This window comes from Trichomonas vaginalis, chromosome V (genome assembly GCF_026262505.1).
Source record: "Trichomonas vaginalis G3 chromosome V, whole genome shotgun sequence".
Classification (NCBI taxonomy): Eukaryota; Parabasalia; order Trichomonadida; family Trichomonadidae; genus Trichomonas; species Trichomonas vaginalis.
In genome coordinates, this window is record NC_067207.1 from 12,140,524 (window position 1) to 12,153,093 (window position 12,570).

At 30.8% G+C, this 12,570-nt stretch overlaps 6 protein-coding genes across 6 annotated transcripts, besides 1 other annotated feature; 4 read left to right on the forward strand and 2 right to left on the reverse strand.

The window, feature by feature from the left end:
* Window positions 1-1,410: 1,410 nt before the first annotated feature.
* TVAGG3_0321880 (ribonuclease inhibitor domain-containing protein) lies at window positions 1,411-1,869 on the forward strand (the record flags this gene model as incomplete). Its single annotated transcript, XM_001311448.1, has 1 exon — window positions 1,411-1,869. The coding sequence occupies one exon, from the start codon at window positions 1,411-1,413 to the stop codon at window positions 1,867-1,869; it is 459 nt and encodes a 152-aa protein (XP_001311449.1).
* Window positions 1,870-2,052: 183 nt separating this feature from the next.
* Window positions 2,053-2,742, forward strand: TVAGG3_0321890 (uncharacterized protein; the record flags this gene model as incomplete). The annotated part of the gene is made up of 1 exon (XM_001311449.2): window positions 2,053-2,742. One exon carries the CDS (start codon window positions 2,053-2,055, stop codon window positions 2,740-2,742), a length of 690 nt encoding a protein of 229 aa, XP_001311450.2.
* A 404-nt stretch (window positions 2,743-3,146) lies between these two features.
* Window positions 3,147-4,475, reverse strand: TVAGG3_0321900 (ribonuclease inhibitor domain-containing protein; the record flags this gene model as incomplete). Its single annotated transcript, XM_001311450.1, has 1 exon — window positions 3,147-4,475. One exon carries the CDS (start codon window positions 4,473-4,475, stop codon window positions 3,147-3,149), a length of 1,329 nt encoding a protein of 442 aa, XP_001311451.1.
* A 1,344-nt stretch (window positions 4,476-5,819) lies between these two features.
* Window positions 5,820-6,164, reverse strand: TVAGG3_0321910 (histone H4-2; the record flags this gene model as incomplete). Its single annotated transcript, XM_001311451.2, has 1 exon — window positions 5,849-6,154. One exon carries the CDS (start codon window positions 6,152-6,154, stop codon window positions 5,849-5,851), a length of 306 nt encoding a protein of 101 aa, XP_001311452.1.
* A 170-nt stretch (window positions 6,165-6,334) lies between these two features.
* TVAGG3_0321920 (histone H3/CENP-A) lies at window positions 6,335-6,849 on the forward strand (the record flags this gene model as incomplete). Its single annotated transcript, XM_001311452.2, has 1 exon — window positions 6,335-6,751. The coding sequence occupies one exon, from the start codon at window positions 6,335-6,337 to the stop codon at window positions 6,749-6,751; it is 417 nt and encodes a 138-aa protein (XP_001311453.1).
* Window positions 6,850-7,086: 237 nt separating this feature from the next.
* On the forward strand, window positions 7,087-9,998 carry TVAGG3_0321930 (uncharacterized protein; the record flags this gene model as incomplete). Its single annotated transcript, XM_001311453.2, has 1 exon — window positions 7,098-9,998. The coding sequence occupies one exon, from the start codon at window positions 7,098-7,100 to the stop codon at window positions 9,996-9,998; it is 2,901 nt and encodes a 966-aa protein (XP_001311454.1).
* Window positions 9,999-11,497: 1,499 nt separating this feature from the next.
* Window positions 11,498-12,538: a mobile genetic element.
* Window positions 12,539-12,570: the final 32 nt, after the last annotated feature.

Consider the following 12,570-nt stretch of genomic DNA (forward strand, 5'->3'; position numbering starts at 1 on the left):
ATCTTCTTACAATATATTTAAATAATATTTAATAATTCATCATATTATCATTTATTATGCAATCATACGTTACAATTTATTTATGGGAAGACCCTATATTCTTACAATTCTTTGTAATACCCTTTATTCGGTGAAATTTTGAGTGTTTAGTGGTGATAGAAACGCGACGTTTGAATGGAGAATCCAAATTCAGGTATATAATATTGTTCTTAATTTAAAACTAACAAATTCATACCTTTTTAAGTTCATTTCCAAAATATCTAAAAAATTGGATCGATCTGTGACAAGCAGTCCAGTGTTTCAAGGTCATTTATTATGTTTTTGGAATTTCTTCAAAATTATTGGTTAAATAAAATGCCATTGATCAATAATAAAAATAATTTAGTATATTTGACTGAAATTGATTGTTGTTTCATTGGCAGCATTTGGTCTTTGATTTTGAAACACTTTTGATTGTGTTTTGATTCCCATTGTTGAATCATGCAAGCCTTTGTCTGAGATATATCTCACGAATTCGTAGGAGACGATAGGAGAGTTTTGGTCTTTAAGATATACTCAATTTTTTTAAACTTAATATTTTAGTGAGTGTTGGAGTGTGTTCTGAATTTTTAATTTTTTGCCTCTTTTAAATTGAATGTAATTCAATTTTTGAGGCGACTCATTGAAAATTCATAATATATTTGAGTAGATATTGATTGATGTATTTACAAGCTTATAAGTACCACAAATGAAGTGTCTTGCTTATTTACTCAGCTTATCAAAAAATTGATTCTGATCAGTCTTAATGACTTATGCTTCATCTATAAGAATTATTGTATCCGATTCATTTTGAATTTGGGACTTCTGACAATTTTTAAATTGAGAAAAACAATGATTTTTCAGCTTCTCCTCTCATCTATTCGCAGTGAAACACTTTCTGATGTTCTAGGGGTTAACAATGGTATGCACGAGATAGAAATTACAGACAGAAACGAAATTGGTTGTGACGTTTTTGATACTTACAAAAATGTTAAAGTTAACATACATCCAGATGCAAATGACGTCAAAGGCAATTGTAAAAACAAAAACATTAATAAATTGGAAATAAATTGCAAGGGGCCCGATATTTGCAGCATTAAATTTATGTTATTGAATAATTCAAGCATTGATATTGTTGATTTTTCAAATACTCAATCTGGCATATACATTAATAAGAACGATTTTCTTAATGAATGCAATATGAATATTATATTATTGAATTCTTCAAAAATTCAAACAATATATTCAGAGAAATTTTCTCAATTCAGTAAATTTCATGAAATGTATTTAGAAAATGAAGCTCAAATCCATAATTTGGAAAAACAACTTTTATCATCATATGGGAGCAAAGATATTGCTGTAATAGGTAAAGTAAAGGCCTATATTTTCAATATGTCTTATCTTCCAAAGTTTTCAAAATTGGATTCAATTGCAATTTACTCTAATTCAGATATTTCGGATTTATTAAACTTCAAAGGTTTCCAAGCTAAAGATATTTTCATTAGCACAAGTAGTCCATTAACAATACATAATGGAACATTCAATAATATGAAGAAACTCAATTCTTTAATTATCAAATCCAACAAAATTGTTTTCAAAGAGGGATCAGTTGTTAATTGTAAGGAACTTGTTACATTTGATCCAAGTTCAGATGACGCTGTTGTTTTTGAAGCAAATTCAATTAAAAATATAGGAATATTAGAGTTCAAAATTCAACCAAATTTTCAACTTGAAATTGGGAGCTTTTCTAAATGTTCGGAACTGGAAAATATCACTTTAGCTCGTGGAGTTACAACTTTCTCTGGTGGGTATTTTCTTGATTGCGAAAAGATGAGAAATGTAAAAACCTGATATAAAGAAAGTGACAATTGTTTGTTTTATAATGATGGTTCGTATTTGTTTAAAAGAATACAATCATTATCATCATCATCAAATTTATTAGAAATTAATAATTCGTCTGAATTGATATTTGTAGAATCCAAAAGAAAACTAGTTCATGTCCGAACACCATTTGATCCGTATTCTTTTATAAGATTGGATAGTTTCACATTACAATTTACTTATGATGTTCCATGGGAAAAATTAAATGTAGTTTGTCAAATTGCGGATTTGAGGTATATTGCTGGAAATAATCTTTCAACAAATAATTCTCAATTCAATTGCAAGAGAAAAGGATGCGATGTTAATTGCAATAGAATTGAAGAGCATGATCCACTTAGTACACCAATTCCAACAATTGATGCAAAGTTGAAAGATTCGGTTTATGTTAATGAAGGTAACAAGAAAATGAAATATTCTCAATCTGATATTATGACACAAATTTTCACAGCAACGTTAACTCAGAAAGAAGTTGTTGTTCTTACAGAAACTATAGAAAATGGCACAGTAACAGATACAGAAAGTACTTCATATATTTTAGTAAATACTTATGTGAACATAGATGTTGTTGCTCAAACATTAGTTTTGATTGAGCTCATAGATACAGATGATACAACAAAAAGCAATATGAGCCCTGGACAATTACTTGTTTTGTTATGCGGAGTTTGTGTTATAGCGTTTATAGTTGCTTTTCTTGGTCTATTCCTCTATAGAAGATCTCGCGATAAGTCTGATTTTGAAGAAGGTAGTTCTGAATATGAAATGGAAGATGATATAGGACATGTAATTTATTCTGATGAAGAAAGAATAATAAGTGACGGAGATATCAACACAGGTGCGTTATAGAAGAAAATATATATCTGAAATATCTTTTGTTTTAATACAGATTTTTGTAAGTAATAAATTTTGTTTTTGTTTAAAATATAACAAAGTCAAACTGAAGAAATCACTTAACAATATGAATATTTAAAAACGTGTCGATGGACTTAAAGTTAATGTGAGTTTATATCGAAAGGCCATTCTTCATATTATGTTAATTGCCATCATCATGTATACTTACAGTATTTTTATCTGTCTTTGATGTGTATATAGTAATGAACTTGACTATCATTAATTCATCAATAAATTGTGTTATCCTATGAACTTGTTATAAATAATCACTTTTGGAATGAAATCAGATATGCATAACGATCTTTTAATTAATAAAAAAACAGACTTTTTCCATAATAAATATTAGATTTTTTTTTCTTCTATAACACATTAATTCTCTCAATTTCTTCATCACTAATTATTCTTTCATCGTCAGAATAAATTACATGCCCAATATCATCTTCCATTTCCATCTCATTTTCTGAATATTCTTCTTCAGAATCTGATTTATCATGAGATCTTCTATAGAGGAAAAGTCCAAGAAATGCAACTAAAAATGCAATAACGCATTCTCCACAAATTAAAGCAAGTAATTGTCCATTGCTAATCTGGCTTTTTGTAGTATCGCCATTTTCTTTGAATTCAATCAATATCAAAGTTTGAGCAACAACTTCTACGTTCATATAAGTGCCCTCTATTATATATGAAGTACTTTCTGTATTTATTATTGATCCATTTTCATCTAGTGTTTCCGAAGCAACAACAATGGCTTTTTGTGTTAATGTTTCTGTAAAAATTTGTGTGATAATACTCGATTCTGAGTATTTTATTTTTTTATTGTCAGATTCAACTGCTGAATCTTTTAGCTTGATATCAATAGTTGGCATTGGAGTGCTAACTTCTTCATGCATTTCAATCTTATCACAATATACATAGCAACCTTTTTCATTACATTTGAATTGGTTTCTGTTTGGTGGTGTAAGATTTTTTCCAAAAATATATCTCAAATCAGAAACTTTGCAAACTTCTTTCAGTTTATCCCATGGAACATCATAATAGAACTTTAATGAGTATGAATCCAGACTTGTGAAAGAATACAAATCAAATGGATTTTTGACATAGGCTACTTTCGTCCCTCTGTTTACAAATAACAATTCAGAAGAATTAACTATTTCCAATAAATTTGATGTATTAATTTTCTTCAGCAAATATGATTTATCTTGATAAATCATACAATCATCTCCTTTGCATAATGTTTTAACAGTTTTGAGACGACGACAATTGATAAAATACCCTGCTGTAAAAGCTACTGTTCCTTCAGCTAATTCGATTTGCTCCAATCTAGAACAATCACTGAAACTTCCAATATTTAAATAATAATTTGATTCAATCAAAAACTTTTCAATTCGAATATTTTTGATTGCATTAGCGTTAAAATCAACAATTTCATCAGCCTTAGGTTTAAAATCAACAAGTCTTTTACAATTAACAATTGAACCCTCTTCAAAAACAAGGCTGTTTGATTGGATATATAATTTTTTGAGATTTTCCATGTCAGGAAAAGATCCTTTCCGAATTATTAACTGACTATTCGTTGTAATTGAAATTTCTTCAGCATTGAAACTTTTGAAGTTTAAATAATCCGAAATTTCCATATCACTATTAATGATAATTTTTTCATATGATACAATCTTTGGAAGTTGATACATATTGAAAACATAAGCATTTTTATTATCAATTGAAATAATTTCTTTGTTATAATACGTTGAAAGGATATTTTTATTAGTAATTGGAACTTGTTCGATATTATTTAAATATAACTCATGGAATGTATTGAATTGAGAAAATATTTCTGATGAAAACTTCTGAACTTTTGAAGAATTTAATAAAAGATTATTAACGTTGCAGTTCCTGAGAAAGCGTGGATTTTTAATAGATATATAATTCCTAGTGTCCGAAAAATCAATAGTTTTAATGCTTGAATCAGAAAAGAGTGTATAATCAATTTCGCATTTTGAATTTCTAGTCACGCAATTTATTACCAACTTATCGATATTTAATTTTGTGCATGCACCGTTGACTAATTTACCACTTGAATAAACGTTAACTCCGATATTTTTATATCTTCTTAATGTCTTACAATTTATATTGTATCGACCTTTAATATTGATAGTATATATATTATTTTTATTAGATTGAGAATTCGCAAGTGTTTCGCTACGAATCAATGAAAGGAAAAGCTGGAAAATCATTGTTTTTATTGATTTTAAAAATTGAAATGGTTCTCAAAAATGAATGAATCGTATATGATGATTTTTATAGAATTGCCACAAATAATTAGGTAGTTGTCATAAAATTTTTGATAGTTTGGCAAAAATGAAAAGTGTTATACTTGTTCTTTGAGCTTATAATTTCATTTAATGGAAATTGAGAGAAATGGGGTTTGAAACGTATTCTCTCAAAATATTTATGCGGTTCAATTTCATTATTTAAGTTCATTACCGGATAAACATCAAAACCAGGCGATGTTAGTGTTTACTTTGTTGATGAATGCATAAACTGCATGATTTTAAACTAAGGATCACACTTTTGAGAGTTTTACATGACATTTGCCGGCAAATGCCATGTAAAGTTGTCTCAAATATTTTTGGGTAAATACACCGGCAACCCCTGGGAAATAATTGAGAAGATATTACATGGCATTTGCCGGCAAATGCCATGTAAAACTCTCAAAAGTTATAACATGGGGCTGGGTGAAAAATCACGTTATAAGAAAATTTACACTTTTCCGAGGTTTTGTCAGGGGCGTGAAGCGACCCAAAAATGTCGGAAAAGTGTAATTCTCATGTATATGATTATTTTTGCTTTTAATGCCGAACAGCATTTGAATCAAAAATAATCGTATGTCTGAGAATTTAAATTTTTTTTCTTGAAATTTGAAACGGTGATGAAAATGGACAGAATTAACCAATCATGGAAAAAAATATATCGAAGATTAATCCAAATTTCTTAATTTAAACATATTTGCTAATAATTTTAAAAAAAAGATAAGTAAGATAAATTAACACATTTTATTCTGAGTTTAGAAACCGTAGAGTGTCTTACCCTGACGCTTGAGAGCATAGACGACATCCATTGCTGTAACTGTTTTACGACGTGCGTGTTCTGTGTATGTAACAGAGTCACGAATGACATTCTCAAGGAAGTGACGAAGGACGCCACGAACTTCTTCGTAGATATCACCAGAGATACGCTTGACACCACCACGACGTGCAAGACGACGGATAGCTGGCTTTGTGATACCCTGGATGTTCTCACGCATTACTTTACGATGGCGTTTAGCACCACCCTTACCGAGACCCTTACCACCTTTACCGCGGCCAGACATTATAACTAATGAAATCAAAACATCTTCTCAATTCCTACCGCCAAAAAATACGCTTGCCATGTTCTGCTATATTATTTTGAATACTTTGACTTTTATATTTATTGAATATTTATTGGATTATTTTGGCAGAAATAAATTTGAGAGAAAATGGCGGGAAAAGTTTTTACTTCATTATTTCTAATGGCTCGTACAAAGCAGACAGCTAGAAAGTCTACAGGTGGCAAGACCCCACGTAAATCTCTCGGTGCCAAGGCCGCCCGCAAGTCAACACCAACAATTGACTCCCAGGGTGCTAAGAAGCAACATCGTTTCCGCCCAGGTACAGTCGCTCTTCGTGAAATCCGTAAGTACCAGAAGTCAACAGATCTCCTTATCCGTAAGCTTCCATTCCAGCGTCTCGTCAGAGAAATCGCTTCTGGATTCCGTGGTGATCTTCGTTTCCAGTCATCAGCTATCGCTGCCCTCCAGGAAGCTTCTGAAGCTTACCTCGTTGGTCTCTTCGAAGATACAAACCTTTGCGCTATCCATGCTAACAGAGTTACAATCATGGAACGTGATGTCCAACTCGCTCAGCGTATCCGCGGAGAACGTAACTAAATATAAAAATTGTTTCTTATTATGTTTAATTTTTTTAATATTTAATTTATTTGATAAATGATGTATTTGTTTTCTCATAAGAGATAAGACATTCCTATTCATAAGAGATCATATGTGCTTTGGGTTGTTTATTTACAATATAAAAATTCATATATTCTATTATAAAAGTCCAATTTCTCTGAGGTTTTAGGGGAAAAAACATTTATTTTTCAATTTTAAGTTTACCTTTTGCTTATATGATAGTATGACACCTCAATTCTCTTATTAATCCTCCAGCATTGTTGGATTTTATTCAATTCTATGGATTTCTGACATTTTTGTCAAAAAATTGACAAAAAAATTTGAAATGAATGAGCTTTCTCCTATGATGCATTACCATCTTGTAGGTTCGGGACTATTTCCTGATAATTCCGCGAAGTTTGTTTTGTCAGTGTTCCCAGCAGATTCATGTTTTAACGAAATAAAGAAAATTACTACAGTCGTTGAACTTAATACAACCGATAAAAATTCACTAAAATGGCTTATACATTGTGCTGCATTTGTTATACACTACGGAATGCACTGTAAAACGAACGAAGAACATATTGTCCAACCTTTGATGCTTTATATGATTGAATTTTTGTCTACAAACTGTATTAAACAAAATGTTACAGCAAATATGGATATAAAAGACTTTAATGCAATGACAAGAGAAATATTACCAATTCTTTCAATGGTTTGTGAACCAAATGCACCAAAAGTAGCAAGAGATAGTTTTAGAGAGCTCATCAATACAATTATCAATAGTAAATTTGCAGATTACGAGACAGAAACCATAGAATTGTTATTTAGAATGTTACTAGGTATCTGTGACTCATTTATAACTGATCTTTATTCATACAAGCACTGGGATAATGAAATAGATCAATTCTTAGAGAACTTATTTGAAATTTTAATGCGAACCACGAAAATTTGTCCAAATAACTGGAAGATTTTCAATGAAGTCACCTGTAAATGGCCTAACAATTCGAAATTCCAGGCTCTCTGGTCTAGATCTTTCATGGTTTGCTTCCAAGTTTTAGCTCAATCTCTTTGGACGAAAAATTTCATATTGGTTCAGATACAACCTGAATCACTTGGTATAGATCTTGATAGCGCAACCGAAATATTGATATATTTCATTGATAATGCAAGATATTTAGCAACATCTCCAAATTTCGGAATTGTCCATAACGAATTCGGGTTTATCGCAGATTGTATCAGCCAAAACAAAGAAAATATCATAGGTCTTTTCAATAAAAAGTGGTTTGTTGACGAGATATTTGAGATATTTTCTTTATGGCCTTTGGCTCAAGGTCCATCGAAGCATTTTTCCAATGAGGATAAGCGAAAGACCTCTCTTTTTGCATTCGTGATGCTTCTTGAAAACGGAATTATTAAAAATCAGTCTAACTGGTTCCAGGATACAATTACTTACTTCAAGAGAGAACTTATAGCCCAGGACTCTTCAATTGCTCCTGTTTTGTTGACGAAATTATCATCTTTGTTAGTTTCTCATCAAAATTTAACTCGAGAACTAATAACTCCTATTATGAAGTGTTTGTTGAGACAAACATCTGATGAAACGAAGAATTTGTCCATAAATATTAACGATCCTTTGATAGAAAACCTCATATTGAATATTGCAGAGATTTATATCCATAATACGAACCAATGCGGTACAATAAACAACATAAAGAAACTCCAGAAGCGCATGTACAGCAAGAAAGTCGATATTCATAGTAATGATTCCGATACTTGGCAAAATCAGATGTTAATTTTGATGCTTTCCGGTTGCCATAAGGCCTTTGCATCATATGTATTAAGATTGTTGGACGAAAATACTGATCTTCCACCTGAATTCTTTACATTCCTCAGTTTCGTACCCGTTCTGATGCCAACCTTCCTTAAACATGGTGCCGATAAGAAAGGAACCGATTTTGAATTGAATTTCGTAAGCAAAAAGAATGTTTACTTCATTATTAAGGATTTTAAGAGTTTCCATGCTTTCGCGATATGCATGCAGGCTTTGTACTTGGAAGGATCTCGATTTAGACCACTTTCCCAGGAGAAAACAGCCTTTAACAAGATGCTTCGTGAAAATAATTTGACTGATCTCATAACTTTCCTCGAATTCAGTGGATATCCTCACTCCAATTCGATGGATGTTGAAACTGCTAAGGCGATTTACCAGGAAAATAAGGAATTCGCCAAAAGTTTCTTCATAGGAAATTCGGTTTTAACGATAATTGACAATCCTAAGTTCCAAAACTTGATAATGACCATAAGAAGTCAGTACGGAGTCCTCAATATTGAGATCAGTGATATGACAATGCAAGAAAATGTACAATCAATTCCTGTATTGAACGATACACCACAAACGGTCGGCCATGACATGAATTACTCGGCAGATGGAACATTCCTCGACTCCGAAATGCTCCAAAAGTTCAATGATTTGGATAAAATTAACGTTCCGATTTCATTTAAGCCATATTCATCGCCAGGATTCAAATCTAATCGTATATTCTCGTGTTTGGCGAACCTCGGCGTTATTTCTACCGATAACCTCCATAAGATTTTCCCAATAACAAACGCCGACGTTTTTATTTCCGAGTACGATCAGATTTCTCCTTATGAAACCATCGAAGTAGCTGTTCTATGCTACACAAAGGACTCAATGTCCGGTTACGGATCGGAATTTGGCACAAATGATTTTATATCTTTCTTGAATGAACTCGGAGAGCCACAGAACTACGAAAGCGATACTTGTGGTTCAGTTCATGCCAGAATCTATACATATTGCAGCATAAGAGTTGTTTACATCGCATTATGTTGCATGAAAGAGCCAAATATCGACAAACTTCTCAGTCTTCCTGTTGTTTTGGCATACAACGAAACTGGATTCTCTCCAAACTACGAGTTGTTCGAGAAAACTCTACCTTCTAAGCTAGTTTTCGCTGTCAGAACAATTAAAGAAGAAGGACAACCGGAAAACGGCGCATTTGCAGTTCTTTTAATCTGCAAACCGAAGGGAATTGTTCTTCCTTTCATGCTAAAGATTGCCCGATTCGTCAGCAAAAGAAACTTCAAAGCAATGATCGCCATGATTTCAATTATTTACCATTTGACGCAGAACAGCAACGATGTTTGGGAGAAGAGATTGAAATTGTTTGGAGACATTGTTTATCAAGATGATATATCTCTGCTGACATTTCAGTTTGATAATTAGTTATTTATTTTTGTTTGTTTTTTTATAAATTAAAAGAATTTTGTTTTATTTCTATATGCATAAAGAATTTCAGCTGTTTTGTCTGTTGAGATTCTTACAACTCTTAAGATGTTTATCGCGAGTTTGAAATTAAGATGGTATCCGTTTCAATTCCCTAGAAGTGCTAGTTCCCCTTCATTTCCTGGAATTGTTTTAAAAAAAATAAATGTTTGTTTGTAATTTCAGGATGATATTTTTATTCATAAAATTATCTTCCTGAGAATTGATTTGTAATTTAATGATACTTTTTTCCCCTATGATACAAATGATAATTTCATGAATAAAGGTAAATAATGCATATATTCACCATTCTCCATCTTTTCACTGATTCAAAATCTAAAAAAGATTTCGGTCGCAAATTAATTTGATTTACTTGAGTTAGTAACAGCCTTAAGTGATACTTTATCGATTTCGACATCATTTGATTTGAATTATTTAATTTTAACATAAGTTATTGAAATCAACCTACAAAAGTCTTTTTTTTGCACCATATGCAAATTACTGCATAACGAAGAGCAATTCTTTCGTTTATATCTTTTTCATTGATATTTGCACCATGTGAAATAAGAAGTTCGGCTATTTCTTTACCACTATACTATGCTGCAGTGTGAAGAGCAGTTTTCCCATCTTTATCTTTTTCATTGATGTTTGCACCATGTGAAATAAGAAGTTCTGCTATTTCTTTATGATTTAGTTTTACTACATCATAAAGAACAGTTAAACCGTATTTATATTTTTCATTGATATTTGCACCGTTTGAAACAAGAAGTTCAACAACTTCTTATCTATTATTGAGTGCAGAAATACGAAGAGCGTTATTTCCATTTTAATCTTTCTCATTAATGTTTGAAACGTGTGAAAGAGGTAGTTCGATGATTTCTGTTGCATAAAGCAGAGCTGTTTTTCTATAATCATCCTTTTTATTGACATTTGCTCCATGTAAAAGAAAATATTTTGATAATCTTGAAAATAGAGTTTAATTCTTCTTCATTTTTGGTTTTATGCTGATACAATGCAATATATAAATCTATATGGTATTTATAAAAACTTCTCAATTCACTGTATTTATATAGATGAATGTCTTGATCAGACATTAAATTATTTAAAAGTCGTACATAAAACATTTTTATCAGGCGGGAAATGTGATTCTCAAGCTTATGATTATTTTTGTTTTTACTGCCGAATAATATGCATAAGAATTTCATTTTATCATATGATTTATCATAAAAATTCATTTGGACTATTATCATTACAACACTATCATGTAGACTGTGCTGCCTTGTAGTTTTTGTGTTGTTTAACCTCTTCAGCATATTAATTTTGGAGTCATTCAATTAGAATTTAATCAAATAAAATTCTTTCATGAATTTGAAAATTCAATCAAAAACTGATAATTAGACTTAAATTATGAATAAAAAAATATTTTAATACAATTTTTATAGAAATTCATACATAATTAAGGGTGCGCCCGGGAGTATCATGTAAACTTCAGAATTTAGAACCTTAATTTTTAAGCAATAACTTGGTACCTAAATAGGTAGGAAAACTCTAAAAATATCAAAAAATACAACTTGGCTCCATAATAATCCTGTCATGGTGGCAGTTTGTATTCCCTAGTATTTTCCTCTTGAATCTCTTTTTCTGTCGAAATTAAATTCAAATCTCAGAAGTAGAAGTGAATAATCGACTTATTACTGCTATTATACGAATAAATAAACTCATTATATTATTTTTATTTACATAATATCTGTTTGAAGTCCATAATTCTATAAATTTTTCTTCAAAAACATTACAATCTTGATAGTTTTGATACTGTTTAATAGGTTTTTGGCACCTTATTTAGTATTTACTACGTATAGAGTCGATCTGAACTTAATTTTCGGAAATTTAAAATATTTATTAGAAGTAAAATCTGATTTGAAATTTATGTTTAACTACTCATATCTTGCATTATCCTGAGTAGCTTTTGTAAAAATTCATCAAAAAAGATTTTAACGTGCTTTAATTTTTATTTTTAAAAATAATGCATATTATTATATAACTAGCATATTTACAAATTTTAGTGCTTTCAAAAATTTAATCCTCCTCTTCTCAAATAAACGTACATCCGGGTGGCCTGTTTTTTGCAAAAAATAAAATTTCATTTTTTATGCTTAAAAAGTCAGAATTTTTATTTGCTTCTGGGATATATGATGGCTATATCAGATGCCCATTCTTTTTGATACTCAACATTAAACATAAAACTTAGCCGTTAAGGCTCTTCTGAAAATATTTTTTTTCCGAAAAATTTTCGAAAAAAATCAAAAAATTTAAAAATCCCCGAATCTGCAGGGATTTTAAAAAATTCTTTTTAGTAAAACTTAAGGATATTGTATCAGATATATTGGTATGGGCAAATTCAATTTTAATCCAATATTCATCGAGATATTAAGTTAACGAAGCATTCAAAATTGAGAGGGTAATCCTCCTCCTCTCAAATAAACGTACATGCGGGTGCACCCTTAATTATAAGCAAAATCATCAAAATCTTCTG